The sequence below is a fragment of the Phodopus roborovskii genome, unplaced genomic scaffold (genome assembly GCF_943737965.1).
Source record: "Phodopus roborovskii unplaced genomic scaffold, PHOROB, whole genome shotgun sequence".
NCBI lineage: Eukaryota > Metazoa > Chordata > Mammalia > Rodentia > Cricetidae > Phodopus > Phodopus roborovskii.
The window spans coordinates 100,309-119,112 of NW_026125478.1; the positions used below are offsets into that span (position 1 = coordinate 100,309).

General features: G+C 35.9%; 1 protein-coding gene across 2 annotated transcripts in view; it reads right to left on the bottom strand.

Annotated features, from left to right (window-relative positions):
- Window positions 1-17,127, bottom strand: part of LOC127215568 (protein bicaudal D homolog 1-like) — a 35,839-nt gene extending 18,712 nt beyond the window's left edge. Inside the window, exons 1-3 of one of the 2 annotated variants that reach the window (XM_051175973.1) lie at window positions 17,018-17,127; window positions 13,680-13,998; window positions 12,550-12,743 (exon numbers count right to left, since the gene is read on the bottom strand). In XM_051175973.1, coding sequence (XP_051031930.1) covers window positions 12,550-12,743; window positions 13,680-13,849 — 364 coding nt within the window. In that variant the 5' untranslated portion in view covers window positions 13,850-13,998; window positions 17,018-17,127. The remainder of the gene's footprint in view (window positions 1-12,549; window positions 12,744-13,679; window positions 13,999-17,017) is intronic. The other variant, XR_007833972.1, reaches the window with a different exon arrangement.
- Window positions 17,128-18,804: the final 1,677 nt, after the last annotated feature.

Sequence of the window (18,804 nt, forward strand, 5' to 3'; positions counted from 1 at the left end):
GCACGGAAGATATGATGGCTGTTTCCCTATGAAATATAGTAGGGAATGGTACAGCTGGTTACCAGAACTCTTCTTTGCTTTCAGTCATTTGGAATAAAAACAATAACAAGGACAAGCCTTTGTAATGTCAACGCCCCACACCAGCACAAAAGATACCATAAAAACTAAAGGTCAAGAGCAGTTTAGGACAAAGACTGTTCTCGGACTTACAGCTGGTGAGCACAAACAGAAAAAAGGCAGTTGTATAAAATGTTTAATAGTTTCAAACTGTATTTGGGCTAGTTTATTATTATTAGATGGAGGAGGTCACTTTGGTAAATTTAAAACAGAATCTGTGACCTGGAACAAACTCTAGAAGTATCTCTTTGGGACTGGTTGATAGTTTTTTTTTTCTTTTTCAATGCATCAGAAAGTGGAGAAAAGAGTTATTGCCTGAGATTTTCTGAACCTTATATGTGTCACAGGATATCTGTTCTCCTAGATATTGTCCATCTAGACATAGTCTCATTCCAGAGGCCTTGATTTTTAGTATCATGTGGGTAGACTTTGGTGAACATAAGTACACCCTAATCACTCATTTGCTCTCTAATCATGAAGCAATTAAGAATATTTAATAAAATTATTTTATTATTAGTGAATAACTTTTACTTTTTTCTTTAATTATTTAAATAAGGAAAGTTTAGAATTCTCATGGTTTGGTGAAATTTTAGTACAATTTTAAATTGTAAACATTAAGTTTTAAATTGTATGGTAAAACTAAATAGCATAGAATCTTGATATGGAGTTAATTATCATATCAGTCTCTCCAATAACTAAGGAATTACATCCTTCTATCATAGCTCATTTCAATTATAAAGCTCATGTCCTGAATATGGAATATTTAAGAAAGTGCAAGCTCTGGACAGGGATATATTACACAAGTAGTAGTAACCAAAATAAATAAAATAAAATATCAACAGCGATAGAACTTTGGTCATCAGATGTTCCATCATTGCATCATTTGTTAACTGGATCCACTTTCTGGTAAAGAATGGTTTACTCAGTATTGTACCTAACTTTTCTTTCATTCTGGAAAGAAGGAACACACTAAGAACTCACCTTGAAAGAACTTGGTATACTTTCCGTTTATATATAGTGTACTTTGAACGTTTTCAAGTGGATCCCTGCCTAAAATAGGAAATACAGCCTTTCCACAATTTGATTATAACAATTTGATTATAACAATTTTTAAAAATCTATTTTAATATTCTAAAAATCATTAGGGAATACATATTTTTATCATTTATGTAAACATCAGGAATTAAGTTCCTATAATGTGCATGAGATTCAGTAACAAAAAAGGTAGAAAAGAATATGCAAACATTTAATGCACATAGCAGAGCATTACTAAAAACTAGGGAAAAACAATGAATCAATATGTAGCAGCAAATAACTGATTCAATAGTTCAAATTTAAAGAAAAATTATATACTATCTTAATTCTTATTTTAAAAATCAGATATTAAGCCAGGCAGTGATGATGCACACCTTTAATCCCAGCACTCAGAGGGAGAGACAGGCAGATCTCTGTGAGTTTGAGGCCAGCCTAGTCTACAAAGTGAGTTCCTGGACAGCCAGAGCTGTTACACAGAGAAACCATGTCTTGAAAAACCACACACACACACACACACACACACACACACCAGATAGATATTCATTGCTACAATTAGCCAATCTGACAGCCAGAGCTGTTACACAGAGAAACCATGTCTTGAAAAAACCACACACACACACACACACACACACACACACACACACACACACCAGATAGATATTCATTGCTACAATTAGCCAATCTTGGTGTTTCCAAGAGGTGTATCCAGAGGCATAGGCCTGCTGGATGTCTATGGGTTTGAAGCTAGCCTGGTATACATAGTAAGTTCTAAGCAAGCCAGGAAAACACACTGAAAAACAAAAGTTACATATACATTCAGAAGTTCTATTAATCAAAACTATTGGAAACAAAGTCACAAATTGTACAAAACAATACTAGAGAGTTGGTACATGGCTGGCTCAAACCAGGATATGCTGTAAGCACATAGAAGTCACTAAATGTCAAAGACTAAGAAACAAAAACAGTGAAATCTCCTATTGAGATACTATTATGGAAAATAAAAGAAACTGTTAAAGTGAAGATGAATTACTTTTTTTTTCTAATGTGCCTACTACAGAATTTAAAAGTATATGTGGTGCTAATATTGATAGCTCTTCTCTAAAGGTTACACAGTCTGACAGCTATAATTTTTGTCATTTTGGAAGAAATATTCCAGTATTAATTACACAGGGAAATATTTAAAGCTTTCTTCAAGATTTTTCTTCCCTTTGCTATTTTTCTATGGTTAAAAATAAACAAAAAGATGAGTTGATATGAAAGGAGATATAATATGAAAACAGTATGAATAGCCACGTTTATGGCTGCACCAATGCAGTTAATAGCACATATATAAATACACATTTGTATTTACATATGTAGATATTTATATGTAATTGCTTGCATATATATAGAATGCTTCTAGAAAGACACAAAAGTTGGGTGGGTACATTTATGGCAGCGAACTACTTCCTATATAAAGAAATTAAATTGGAAAATTGACAAATAACTTAATTAATCATCTATAGTTCAATACATCTGAAATACAGTATATTATATACCAGGAGAACTATATGTATAGCTAACAAACAGTAATAAATAATAAACTGATTATCTTGAGATAATGTACACAATTAATCCCCATGTTATTCAACACAGTGGGTACCTACTGAGTGACTCAGGGTACATGTGTAATCCTGAGTTTCAGGTACTTCAGGTATTTCTGGTGCCTGTGTAATCCTGAGATTCAAAGACCAAAGAGATTAGGACCCACAATGAGCAAAGAAGAGAAATCAGGCTGCAACGGGCACAAATGACAAAGCTACTGGTTCTGTCCAGTGATGATATCAGAAAAGACTTCATAATGTTTATTCTCATATATATGATGTAAAACTGAATCATATGATACACCTAGCTTACACCCTTTATGAGAAAATAAAGGTATAGAAATCTTAGATTTCAAAAATATTCTTTATTTATTGTGTGTGTGTGGTATTCATATATGTGCATGGGTACACTTGTAAATATACGGGTACGTGCAGGAGTTATGTTAGGTGTATGTCTTCATCAATCATGTTTCACATTTAAGGGGGAAGAGAGGTGGATATATGTTCTCTCATTGAATCTGGAGCTCTCCATTTTTGCTAGGCTGTCTGGAAGCCAGTCCTCAGGATCCACCTGTCTCTGCCCTTCCCCATAACACTGAGGATACAGATGTGCATTACGATGCCTGCTTTTTACATGTGCTCTGCAGAATCCCAACTCAGGTCCTCATTCTTATACTGCAAGCACTTTGCTCACTGAGCCATTTCCCCAGCCCCAAAGTTTGAAAATATTCTTATGAAGTGAATTGTTAAAATCAGTGGGCTAAAGTTCAGGATATCAGATATTCATCTAAATATGAAAAATATAGAAATACCTATAAAAAACAAATTACTGTATTTTGTCAGTATTCAATTAGTTGTCTGCCATTAGAATGAGAAATAGAATCTGTCAGACAGTAATCTTATTTAATATTGTATATTCCAGTTCAAGATCATTCTATGCTAAAAAATTTCCTGTAGAAGCAAAATTCTCAAAGAAATACTAAAGAGACATTTGAAAGTATTATACTTTCCTACAACAAAATTTTCTCATCATTAGTCCTCAAAGTGGAAGAAAATATCATGTGCACCATTCATGATGATTCACTACAATTTAAAATCTGAAATAATATTTAATTGTGTACTATGTTGGGACAAGATGGAAAAAAATATGCTTTTACAAACATTGCTGGTAATTTTGTGGAGATAAAATCTGAAGCCTTGAGAATTCTAGGCAAGTGTTCTACAACTGTGCTATAGCATGAGTGAATTAGTATGTTGAATTAACTTTTGTTGGCAGATGCCAAACCATAGGCATGTGATGCCTAAGCCACCACCTACAAGAACTCTGTGCAAGCCAAAGGAAAACACAACCTAAAAAATCACAAGTTTCAGTTGTAGAGTATGTATTTTACAGGCCCAGAGTTCTCTCCTCCAGAAAGAAGATGAGGGAAAGACCACAAATTTAAATAGAATATTGTTCCCACTATGTCAAGGAAATTCAGACTGTGATATGAGAAGAGGAATAGACATAAATAGGAAATAATAATACATACCAATAGGAAAGGCTCTATAAAAAATGTACGAAGAACAAACTGCTGAGACTGTTAGTGGAGGAAATAGCTTTATGTAATGTTCACCAAGGTCTTTCCACAAGCAAAATAAAAAGGATGAAGGGCAGAGGCAATAAAAACAGGCTGTATGCACAAAGGACTGGCTAAATTTCACTTTTATATATCTCTAACACCTTGACCTCATATTTCATTTGTGACCTAACTTGTTTCTCACACATTCAACCAACCTGTTTGTCACCTAGATGACATCCTGATTGCTTTATATAACAAGTACCCAATCCTATTTTTAAAACTGTTAGCTGTGGTACTGGAGAGATGGCTCAGTGGCTAAGAGAACTGGTTGCTCTTCCAGGGGACCCAGGCTCAATTTCCAACACACACAAGATCACTCACAATTATCTGTAACTTTGCCCTAGGGAAGGCAAAGCCTCTGGCCTCTCTGCCGTGCACATAATTTCAGTTATATATGCAGGCAGAACACCTGCACTTATGAAATAAAACTAAAGGTTAAAAAATACTAAAAAAATAAAAATACGTCTATCAGCTGAAGCCAAGGCATATAGTCTGTTTGTACCCATCAGAACCTCTGTTTTCTGTTCACTACCAGTCTTTTTCCAGGATTTAAACTCCGAGGTTCCAAATGCTCAGGGCTTTGTACAGTTGATCACTATTGGTCCCCTTTCCATTCTCACTGATCCTCCCGCACTCATGGCTACTCGCCGCCTACTGTCTCATTACCCACACCTGGACACCTACCTTCTCACTGCCCACATCTGGACCTACAACTTCTTGATATCTACATCTGCACCCCCATTTTCTCACTGCCCACATCTGCATTCTTTCCTTCTTGCTACTGCTTCCTAGTCTCTCCTTATTAAAGTCTAGATGCTGTATATAGCCATGTAGTGTCTCTTGTGAGAAAATATCCCTAATGTTTCTAATTTTCTTTTTTATCACAAGAATATCTGTTAATATCATTAGTATTTGTTTGCCTGCCTGTCCCTCTTACCATATTTGATTTTCATGAAGAACAACTGTGGTGACTGTTTTAAATGCTACCATATATCAAAAGTCAAGAAAAACGCCTGATACATACCAAATAATTTTGTTACATTTTGAAGAATGAGTGAACAAATGACTAATAAAAGATATATGGTTTTGGCACGGGTTTAATAATATAAAGGTTTGTAACATAACAGAAAAATGGGCTAGCTGTTTGAATATAATGAAATGTAAAAGGCATTTTTTCACTGTAAAATGTGCATATGTTGACTACAGATCTAAAGCAGTGGCTACATGTCTATTGTAAAAAAAGCAAACAAACTAAGGAAAAAAGTCTTCTATGGAAGACATGGTATAAGTACAAAACTGTTTAGGAATTATTCAAGAGTGCAGTGAAAATTGCTTTTTAAGTTTGAAATTTGTTATTCGTTTTGTAAAAGTAATGCAAAATCAGGTACTTAATGCAAAATATCTCTTACTTGTGAAATGCGTTAATTCTTCATATATTCTGGCAGGCTCGTTTTATCCAACAATTAAATTGTAAGATAGTTACTATTATTACTATTCATGCCTAATTAGTAGTTAATGCATCAATATGAAATTGAGAGGGCTGGGGGGTGGGCAGACCAGACAGGCTCCCTTAGTAGCCCTGACAGAGACCAGGCCTGAGTTTCCATTTCACCGGAATGGGACAGCTGAGCAAGCAGTTCTCAGGAAGCCACAACTTGGGAGCAAACAATCAGCAGGCACCTCACAGCCTTCTGCTTGCTCAGCAGGTACCCCATAGCCCCTTTGCTGGCTCAGCAGGCGCCCTCCAGCCTTCTGCTAGCTAAAGATAGTTTTCCTGCCCTGCCACTGTAAAGTCTCTAACCACTAGGGACTCCCATAAATCAGCCCCCAGACAAATCTTTCCTCCACCAATAAGCCCCAGAGTAATCCCTCCTCCCTGGAATTCCCCTAGCTCCACTTAAAAGGAGCTTGTGATCTTCTTTGGGGGTCACCATTTGCCACTCCAACATGTTGAAATAAAAATGCTCTTGGGGATTCTCTCAGACACTAATAGAAATAACTGGTAATTTATGGATAGCTACACCTGATGTCTGATTATAAATTCTTTCACAACACAATCCATTTTGATTCAATCTCATCTAAATTGAAACCACTTCTCAGCTTAGCTGGTAACAGAGGATGGGGTGGGGCTTGGGGGCACATGACAGTGTGTGCCAGGAGAGCCATAACACCAAGAACAAGAAGTTAAGGGGCTGGAAAGAAGGGATCAGCAGTCAATACTAGTTGCTGCTCTTGCAAAAGTATCTGGGGCTGTTTCCCAGCAATCATATGACATCTCACAATAGTCTGTAACTCCTATTTCAGAGGATCTGATACCCTATTCTGGCCTCAGGCACTGCATACAAATGGTGCACTTACATACATGCAAGCAAAACAGCTATACACATAAAATTAAAATAATTAAAAAAAAAAAAAAAAAGAACAGAAAGTCAGCTGCCACTATGAGAAGCTATGAGATTTCAGGGGCTGATTCAGTAAAGGCTGAACCAGAATCACAGGCAAGGCCAGAGTTCTTCCCCAAAACTTTGGGGTATGTAGGGGGGGGGCGATTCCTCTCAAAAGGATGGGACCCAAAACTAAAGTCCAAGTGGGTCAAAGATCTCACCATAAAACCAGATACACTGAACCTGAGGGAAGAGAAAGTGGGGAAGTAGGGAATAACCTTGAACACATTGGCACAGGAGAAAACTTCCTGAATAGAACTCCAGTGGTGCAGGCACTAAGATCAACAAGTAATGAAAGGGACCTCATGAAACTGAAAATCTTCTGTAAGACAAAGGACACCGACAGAAGAACAAAACAGCTGCCTACAGAATGGGAAAACATGTTCATCAATACCACATTTGAGAGAGGACCGATTTCCAAAATATATAAAGAACTCAAGGAAATAGACATCAATAAATCAAATAATCCAAGGCATCTCAAGCAGCCAAGAAGCACTTAAAAGAAATGTTCAATATCCTCAGCCATCAGGTAAATGCAAATCGAAATGACTCTAAGATTCCATCTTATACCTGTCAGAATGGCTAAGATCAAAAGCACAAGTGGTGAGGATGTGAAAGAAGGGAACACTCTTCTATTGCTGGTGGGAGTACAAATTTGTACAGCCACTTTGGAAATCTATAAGGCCATTCCTCAGAAAATAGGGAATCAACCTACCTCAAGGCCCAGATATAATACTCCTGAGCATATACCCACAGCATACTCTACCACACCATCAGGACCTCTGTTCAATTATGTTAACCGCAGCTTTATTAATAGTAGCCAGAAATTGGAAACAACGTAGATGTCCATCAACTGAAGAATGGATAAAGAAAGTGTGGTACATTTACACAATGTCAGCTGTTAAAAACAATGACATGAAATTTGCCAGCAAATGAATGGACCTAGAAAATATCCTGAGTGAGGTAACCCAGGCCCAGAAAGACACACATGGTATGTACTCACTGATGGGTGGATGTTACCTAAAGGAAAGGATAATCATGCTACAATCCAAAGATCCAAAGAAGCTAAATAACAAGGAGGGCTCAAGAGGGGGACACATGAATCCCACTGTGAAGGGTAAACAGAAAAGACATCACAGGTGGATGCAGGGGTGGGCATAGGAACAGGAGGGATCTGTTGAGGGGAGGATGGAGTACCGGGAAAGACAATAGAATCTGGGGAATCTCTGGGATGAGCTATAAACCTAGGACAATGGAAACGCCTCAGAGTTTATGAGGGTGACCCTAGGTAAGACTTCTAGCAGTGAAGGATATGGAGCCTGAACCGGCCATCTCCTGTAACCAGGCAAGACTTCCAGTGTAGGAATTGGGACCCCAACCCAGTCACTTAACCTTTGACCTACAATTTGCCCTGTCTACAAGATATGCTATGGTAAAGGTGGCACAGAAATTAAGGGAGTGGACAACCAATGACTGATCCACCTTGAGACCACCCTGACACTGTCTGGGGGGCCAGGACCCAGAAGCTGGACAGTCCAGAGACCTAGAATAGAATCAAACAGGACCGGCAAAAAAAAAAAAAAAAAGTCAATGAAATGATTTCTAGTGATAAGTGATATTCTGCTATACTCAGATGGGTGCCTAGCACAATAGTCATCAGAGAGGTTTCCCCCTGAAACTGATGGAAACAGATGAAGAGACCCACAACCAAACATTAGGTGTACCTCAGGGAATCCTATGGAAGAGGGAAGGAAGAATTGTGAGAGTTAGAGGGACCAAGAACCCCACAAGAACACCTAGTGAATCAATTAATGGGCTCATAGGGGACTCACAGAGACCGAACTGTCAACCAGAAAGCTTGCATGGGGCTGAACTAGGCCCTCTGCACATATGTTACAGTTGTGCACTTTGGTCTTCTTGTGGGACCCCTAACAGTGGGGAGCAGGGCCTGACTCTTACTATTACCTGCTTTTGGAATTCTTTCTCCTACTGGATTGCCTTGTCCAGCCTTAATAGGAAAAAAGGTGCCTCATCTTAAAGCACAGTGATATTCCCTAACTGGCTGATATACATGGGAAGCCTGCCATTTTCTGAATAGAAAGGAGGAGAAGTAAATTGTGGGTGGGGGAAGAGGAGAGGTTAGAGGAGGGACTTGGAGAAGAGGAAAAAGGGAGAGGAAACTGTGATGGGCTGGAAAAATTAATTAATAATAAAAAAGAGGGTGGGATGGTATGCTGACAATCTCATAAAATGAACCTACTTAAGTGTGTTTTTATTTCTTTATTATAGAAGGCAAAAACATTTCATGTTCTCTATCATAAATTTTTAAGTGAGATATATCTATCAATTTCTCAACCTAAGGATAAAAAAGATTAATTTCACTTTTATTAATATAATTACATGAAGAACCAGCAATGGAAAAATAAATGTCCTTATTTGTTTATTAAAATAAAATGTTATATATGTATTTTACAAAGTAATTATCAAAAAATTCTAAAATAAGGAACTATCCCTTAAGAATAATTAATATATATTGTTATCTCAGAAATTTTTTAAAGTAGCCAATAATTTATATTAAAACTATGAATAAAAACTAAATAAATATGTCTCAATATTTCATGTTAATAAAGTTAATATATATTGTCAAAAAAGTAGATATTTTTAGAAAATATTCTTGGTGTATGATTAGTTGATTTCTATAGTAGTTCCACTACTAGAATCCTTTAAAAAATATTTATTTAATAAGAATTTTATCAAGGCTTAAACTGGCTGATTTGGGGGATACGTAGATGGCTGATATAACATAGGATTAAGTTTTAATCCTCTGCATCCACATGGCAGCTCATAATTATCTATAACTCTAGTGACAGGGAATCTGGCCCTCTTTTCTAGCTCCAAAGTCTATATTAGGTATGCATGTAGTTAGTACACAGAAACATATGTAGGTGAAACACACATAAATAGGAATTATTAATAAATAAACAAATAAGATAATTGGTTTTATAATATGTAATACAAATTATTTCTTGGGTTATAACATTTTACTTTTTTTCCTCTATTATTATTTTAACTACAAATAAATGCCTAGATATACAAAGTTGATCAACATTCTAGGTTTTATGAAAGCAACTTTTAGACCTATTGATTCTGAATTCCATAGTAGTTATAGTTTTGATTTTGCATATACATATTACTCATATCTAATGATTTTTTTTCTAGTTTTTCAAACTAAAAAATTTAAGACAATGTAATGGTACGCTCACCCAAGTATGCTAATTATCTTAAAGATGAAGATATTATAGAGTATGTAAAGAATCAGAAATATTTAGAATGTGTGAAAAGTTTCATAGAGAAGTTAGTATAATAATACAACTGTTCTAAAGCAACACCAAAATAGACCAAAAACCATTAAAGACAGTAAACTCTTAACCCATCATTTTCTGAGCCCAAGAACAAAAAGATGAAAAGTTGAAAACATGAAGCTATGCCAAGTAGCTTCCTACTTATATACAAAATAATGGATAAGAATGGAAAGAATGATTGATGTGATGATAGCATATGAAATAAAAATAAAATACAAAGGAATGGAGAGATGGCTCAGCAGTTAAGAGTTCATACTGCTCTTTTGAAGTACCTAAGCTCAGTTCCCAGCATCCTCATTGGGAGACTCACAACCATCAGAAACTCCAGCTCCAGGGGATCCACTGCCCTCTTCTGACCTCCAAGGGCACCTATACCCATGTGCCCACACATATATACACATAATTTTAGAATAATAACAATAAATGTTGAAAGATACAACAATCTTAAAAGTAAACCTAGCAACATGAAAAAGTTTATGATATCAATAGCTTCTATAATGTAATGATAATGATATAAATACATATTCATGGAGATAAGGACCAAACAGACATAAAGTAATGAAAATAGTAACTGATAATATTCATTAACTTTTAATCTTATTAATGTTACCTTATATTTAAATACAAAAGAGTTACTTATGAATTATACAAGTTATTTTCTAAGAAGGCAGTACAACTAAATCCATTTTAAAAGCTAGACATATTTAATGAGTTTTACCTACAATGGGTACCCTGATAAGTCATCACCTCTTTAGTGGCTCACAGAATACTTCAGGTGCTTTCTTTTCTTTTCTTTTTTACTTTCTTAAAGGGTATAAAACAATAGGAAATGGGAAATACCCAGGAGATTAATTACTTATGTGTGTGTATAAATACTTGAGAATATGTGTTTGTGCATATATGTACATATGTGTGTATAATATGTATATATACATAGGTGTGTACATGTATATATGTGTTTATGCATGAATGCATGAATTCTAGCTATTACGCCATTTTAAATTATTAGTATTACTAGTTTCCTCAAAAACTTTTTAGAACAGTAAACATGTGGTGTACATTATAAGATCACTTTTTTTTAAAATTTTGTATTAAATTCATTCATTTTATTTTTATGTATGATTTGCCTTCATATATGTATATGAACCATGTGCATGCTTGGTGTTCATGACGGTCAGAAGAGCATGTCTGATCCCATGAATCTCGAGTTACAGATGGTTAAAAACCAACAACTATGTGTGTACTGGGAAATGAACCCAGGTCCTCTGCAAGACTAGCAAGTGCTCTTACCACTAAACCATGTCTGCAGCCTCTTCTAACATATATTTTAATTCCAAACAGTATGCTGATAGCATATGACAGATAAGAAAATAGAGATCCAAAGGCTGGGGTTCCCAAAAAAGGAATTAAGACAAATTTGAAGTTTAAAATGTTTTAAAAAATTAAACTGGGCAAAGGTGGCACTCTCAGAGGCTCGGTGAAAGAAAGAAGATGCAGGAACAAGTACAGAAAGCTAGGTACAATCAGTAGGAAGTGGTAGGGACTATGGAAAAGGGTAGAACCTACTCCATCTAACAGCACAGCTGAGTCATGAATACTGACCTAGCCTAGAGCTGCCACATACCCAAAAATCTTTCAAAAGGACAAAAATACAGATGATCTTGTGAAATTCCTGGTCTTGTAACTGCTAACAATACGTTATTTCATTTTAATTCTATATTCCCTGCAATAGACAGGTAAAGGCTGCACTTGTGCTTATTTTGTTTCATGGACTTGTTTTCTACCTCTGAACTATACATGGACTTCACAAGGAATAGTCTGTATTTACTGGATGAGGCATAAACCACATTTTTATTTAGACATTTTTGTAGTGGGTGGAAAGGTACAAAACAATGAAGTTAAAGTAAGCTGTGGAACACTGGTAACCATCAACCAAGTGTCACTGTGAGAACTTGATATGAAAAGCTGAATGATCCTAAGGGGAAGAACTGTCAAGGATTTGGACATTCTGAGTCACTAAATTATCCTTAAAAGCTTGCCTCCTTTTGCTGAAATTACATTGGCAATGTTAAGAGAAAACAAAAACTAACCAAGATGGGACAGCCATGGAGTACAGAACTGTAGACAGGATGCACACATGTCCCGTGTTGTACCTACTGCTCACTTCTCTTTGCCTATCCTCCTCTCTCCTAGGCTAATGGAAAGAAACATGCCTGGTATCTAGCTGTGGAAAGAGAAAACAGGAAGCTAACTGTAAATGACCTTTCACTTCAGTGATGAAAGTCCCATGTCATCACAGTTCAACTTGCAAGGTGGGCTAAGTAAGAGGAGAGCTGTCTACTTAACTGTCATTTGCATCACATGCACCCAAGGAAAAAGTGTTTACCTGGTGGAGCCACGGTTAACCTTTTTTCCTTGCTGAGCCGATGCCCTTGGATGAGTTCACTCATGGAAGGGGAACCCTTCAGAAGAAATGATTCTGTGGAGGTGGGATCAGGGGGAACTCTTAATAAATTCTGTAGGTAGGAAGCCCCTGAAGTCCTGGGACGGCTCTGATCACAAAGGGAAGGTGAAAATTGTCTTGCAGGAGATCCAAGAAAAATACATATAGGAAACAAAAAAGTTTTACTTTAATTACCTTTCAACACCTCACCAGTGACAACATTATTCATATTGGCATTTAATTATCTTTCAAATATGAAAGTCAAGAATTTTTTTGTCATTTTTTTTTTAGTTTCCATATCAGGATACAACTCTTTTTGAAAACTACTCTGAATACTGGAATAGAAATGTATTATAGTTAGACAGTTTGAACTATAAATAGAAAATATATATATTATTTTTTATTCCTAAAGAAAAGCTCTTCAAACAAAAAAAAAAAAAAAAAAAAAACTTTAACTATATTAACTGAAAGCAGGGCAAATAACTCAACAACCAGAATTTGGTAAAATGTTACAAAATTAAGTCACTAAAATCTTTTAAAGTGGTTTCTCGGCAATATTAACACGACTAATAAAAAAGTCACAAAAACTTGCCTTTAAGAAAAGGATTATACATATTCTATTCCATCTTATCAAATACAGAAATTAGTCATCAGTTGTAGTCTTATGGACAATTGTTTCTCTTGGAGAACAAACTCATGTCTTTGCCCAATAACAGAAAAAAATGACATCATTTCTAGAATCATGACATTTAAAATTATAGCCCATGTTCACAGAGCTTCACTGTTAATATCCACCTTTATATACCCATTTTTAGGTTGTAGACTAAGGAAAGACATATTTATGTGCACAAACAGCAGCAAAAAAATGAACAGACACTTGAAAATCAAGTTATGGTTAATCAGTATGTGTGGATGGGGGTCGCAGAAAGACCAGCATTAGCAAGGCCCATTAGTAACTTTCACTTTTTCTTTTCTTTCCCTTTCTCCATCTTACATGACAAAATGCACATAAATTCTTGCAGTCAACTAAAACCTGTCACTGTACCACACTATGACAATAGCTGCATGCATACCTTTTCCTCTGAGTGCCACTGCTGACCCGAATGGTGGGTATCTGTGGGCCCTGACTATGCAGGAGGTAAGTGTCTATGGTAGGCACAGTGGCTGGCGCCTCCCCACTTACTTTAGGGGCTGCCGATCTTGCTCTTCCCAAGTTTGCCTTTGCTTCGTCGGGACTGCTCATGGTCAAACTCTAAGTCCTCTAGCCGCTGTGTCAGGGCGAGCTTTTGCTGGATAGCCATTCGCAATAAAGTGTTTAGAGTCTTCTTCTCATCTTCTGCAGCTGCTAACTGTCTCTGCATCTCATCCAGCTGTGTGACATATTCATCACATCTGGAACCCAAGCAAAAAAGGGTGAGGAAACAATTCTAGTGAAGATAAACTGAAACTTAATTAGAAAGGTATTCCTGTCTTACCCTCAGCCCAAATATTGATGTCCACTGTAGTATCAAACTTTCATTATGCAATACTGTTAGAATGGATATATACCAATATTATATTTAAGAGTATAATCTAAGCTTCATTGGAGGCTACATATAAGGGAAACAAAGTAATCTATAGGGCTTGGTACTAGTGGTTTCAGGCATCCACTGGGGGTTCTGAGCTATATTCCCCCATAGATAAAAGGAACTAATATAATAAATTTAACTGGAATTTAGAGCACTGATCTTCCTATCAATAAAATGGATATATTCTATAATAATATGTTGCAGGATATTTGTTTACACTGTGTGAAGATACATCAATGTTTTGCCACCTGCCAAAGGCACCTGATTGGTTTAATAAAGAGCTGAAAGGCCAATATTGCTACGCAGGAAAATATGCAGGACTTCCAGGCAGAGAGAGGAACCCAGGGTAAAAATCTGATGCAGCCACATACTCCAGCAAGATTCACAGGAAGTCAGACATACAGAATGGTGGAGAGGTAAAAAGTCACATGGTAGAATGTAGATTAATAGAAGCAGGTTAAGTTATGAGTTAGTTGGAAACAAATCTAACTTAGAGGCCAAGCTTTTATAATTGATAGTAAGTTTTGGGGCTGGTGGTCCAAAGAAAGTCTAACAAGAAAGACTAGCTACAATAATAGACAATTGAAAACAGTGGACCATGTTCAGTAATTGGTGGTTCCATAAGGGAACATTCTAAATTAGCAACATAAACAGTTATTATGGAAGCTGCTTTGTGGTGATAATATAATTTCACATAATATCCACCACTACTTTAGGTATATTGCAATTGCTATGTCTAGTGTATAAAACTGTATCCTTTGCAAAAGTTTTTATATGCTATACCTATAGTAGCCAAAAGAATGATAATGAAAAAAAAAAAGATCATTTCTTTCTTTATCTGTATTTACATGATTTATTTTAGATTACAGCAGACACTGTTTTCAATATGGCAGATTTCCCAAATTAAAAAAAAAAAAAAAAAAAAATAAAGTTTCCATGAGTTCTCAGCCAAATAATAAAGTCATGAGTTGTCAAAAAGAGAAATATTTTTAAGTTTGATTCTGGTACAGCAGGCCACTGGGAACACCTTCATCCCACTTCATATTTATACTGAAGCAGAAAGACAAGCTCTGTGTTATATACTCAGTCAACCACATACATTTGGAAAAAGTAGGCTGAGAAAAAAAAAATCTCACACTAGAGTTTTGCTGAGTTCATGATGGAGAAATCTATAGGGAAGGCTGAACCAAGCTTGTGAAAACTCATGAGGTCTAGACTAACAGCAGTGAAGCCTCTATGGAACTGAACTAGGCCCTCAGTATGCTCAAGACAGTTCTGAAGCTTGGACTATTGAGGGGGACCCCAGCAGTAGGACCAGGACCTAACTCTGGTACATGAGCTAACTTGGAGCCCAATCTCTATGGTGGGATGCAATGTTTAGCCTTAATGCAGCAGGGGAGGGGCTTGGTACTGCTACAATTTAATGTGTCAGACTTTGTTGACTCTTCATGGGGAGTCCTTACTCCTTGGGAGGTGTGGATGAGGGGGTGGGCTGGGGGAGGGGGAGACCAAAGGGGTGCAGGAGGAGGGATGTGAGGGAAAAACTATGGTTGGAATATAAAATGAAATATAAATAAATAAATTCTTTTTTAAAAGGTTAGTAACAGTTATTCTTCATGTACTAGCAGATAGCTAATAAGCTCATAAAATTTTCCAAAAATATATTATACAAACTGAAACTATAATAACTCAGTTTGAGTTATTAAAACTCAGTTTGAGTTGTTATACAGGAAAGAAACAAACAAACCAGGAACTATGGCTAAAATATATTAGGTTCAAGGGGGTAGCCTTTAATGCCATGACTCTGGGGCTATGTAGATCATGATGAAAATTGGGGCTTAGTGAAAAACAAAAGGAATTCCAGGACTTTGGGTTAATTTTTAGGTAACTTGAGAATATTTTAAAAATATAAACTAAGGCAATTACTATACCTGAAAGAAACAAATGTCTGTGAAATGAACTGCAAGGGCAATAATTAAAATATGAGCCAAATTGACATTTGACTCTTTAAATTTTTAAAATTTCTTTCTCAAAGAGGAAATATATGTTCTCTTAATTCTGAATGTTATCCTGATTTCTTTCATCGAGAAATCAACCTTGCCTCCCCTTCCCATTCTTTGTCCTGCCACCACAGTTACCAGAAATACACATATTCTAATGTTGTCCTCTCTTTTTTAATTGTTTCTGTCTTTTACACCATGTCTGTCCAAATCAGACTGCAATTCCATCACTATTAGCAGCAGTTAGGCCGCAAGAGCAGCAGCCTGAGGGAATTGTTACCTCAGGCACCAACTCTTTCACAGCTAAAACAGGAATTTATCTAAATCTCTGTCCCTTCAAAGAACTTAATATCCAAAGAGGCTGATTAACAAGCAGCCCCACTTACTCTCCTCCACTTCTCTAGAAGCCCTTGAGCTTATAACCCTCTTCCACCTGGCTCCTCCCTTACCACTTCCTGTCAGCTAGTTGCTGACCCAGCCTCCTGACCACACACAGGTGAATTTTATTTAATCAAACACATCTTGGCATCATTAAACAAATGTTCCAGACCATAAACAAAAGTAACACACCTTAAAAGAATAGTCTACAACAACAACAAAACAAACAAACAAAAACATTGAATTATGTGAGAAATCCAGAAGCCAGTCCCTGCCAGAGCCTTTCTCTTTGCCATCTCCACAAGATTCAGTCAAAATAACCTTGAGCTCTATAAATATGTCAAATCTTAAACTTGTCAGTGTGGCATCTCATCATTTTCTTCATGAAAACCAAATACTTTCATTCCTAAATATTGACAGTGTTCTTCCCATGTGAAACACTCAAATTTAGGGAGAAAAAGTTACCTTGTTGCAAACATTGCTCTTAGGGATGAGAAGGTTGCAGCATCTTCTTTCAAAGCCTTTAGTTCATTCCTCAGTTTTGTCATTGTTTCAGTCACCATTGCCTTTTCATTCTTCATATTTGTTCTTCAAATTAGCTAGAGCCACTTCAGCTGTCTGAAGTATAAAATCACAGTGCTTACCAACTCACACCAGAAAACCTGCCTCACACATTCTTTATGCCAAATCTATTCTTTGTACCTATAAATGGAAACAGAAATTGATTCATTTGGATTTTTACAAAAGGACACACACACATACACACCACACACACACACACACACACACATGCTGAACACAGACATGGTTTTCTTTTAATGTTAAATCATGCCATGATTCATAACATTAAATTGCCTTAAAGCCTCATGAGTCAGTCAGTATTAGAAACCAAGGTGATGACATTAGTTTAGTAAATACTTTATGCATGTTGTTGAAGGTGTATGATTTTCTGACATTTAGGCAACCAAAATAAAAATCTTAAACTTAAAGGATGTTAAAAAAAAATTAATAATTTATTAATAATAAAGCCACTGATTCCAAATGAAATATGTGAGAAATCAAATACTTTATGTCACTGTTTTTTGTGGTTCTAAAACAGAATAAAAGATGAAAGCCACTGTAACTTATGATATGAATATATAATGAACTATATGTTCAAGTCAAAGAAGTTACAAAATACCAAGCATTTCCTACATTTTTAAATAAAACTTGTTCAAAACATTGAATTATCATCAAATTATTTGTGTATCTCGTGTGTGAGAGAGACAGAGGGAAATATTGAACAAAATATTGAATGAATTAAAACAGTTTTTATTTGGGTTTGGAGAATCTTTGAAGTTCTTTGAATGAACAGTGTTTTAACTCAAGAACTAGCCTAGCACAGGAGGAGATAAAAACCACATCAGACAAATGTTTAGAAACTGCCTGTTTGATGCACAGCACAAGATAGGCACACTGGAAGTCTAGCAAGAGGGCACTAGGTTTTGTAAACTTTAAACAGAGCCTTTCAGTATAAAAAAAAAATCAATAATACAAAAAAATTACTAATGGCATTTCCAGAACACTTTAATGGTTTTTTTAATATGTCCTTTTATGCTTACAATAAACATCAGTCAACTTAAATATGCAAAAGTATTCAAATATTATTTTATATGTATGAGTGTTTTACTAAGTAATGCAGCTTCCACAGACAGCAGATGAAGGTATCAGATTCCCTTGAACTGAATTTATAGACTGCCGTGAACAACTTATGTAGGTGCTAGGAATCAAATCTAGGAAGAACAGACAGTGCTCTTAACCATGGAGCCATCTCTCCAGTTCCACTTGTTAGTGACTGTTTTGAGTATAAAGTAATTTTCATTAGCCATGACTTCATTTAAATTTATATTAAATGAAAAGACCATTCATAAATATTTTTATCTCTGCAGCATTAATCTTAGTAGAATACTCAAGAACATTATAAATTCAGAAAAATTATCAATAATGCATAAATTGGAAAATTTTTTCAATTATTAAAATCTTTAAAGCTTAGACAAAGTGTTCGTTTAGAACAGAAAGTATTTTAAATTGTAAACACTTAGATGTAATAAATTTGTAAGCATAAGGTCAGGTATGTAAGAGGAGGACTGAGAAGGAGTAACAAGCACAACTAAACTCTAAAAAGAAGTATAAACTCATTTATTATTTGTGACAAATGTCCAGAACAACTCGAATTTGCTTATAAATTTATTTATCAATAGACTGAACAAAGC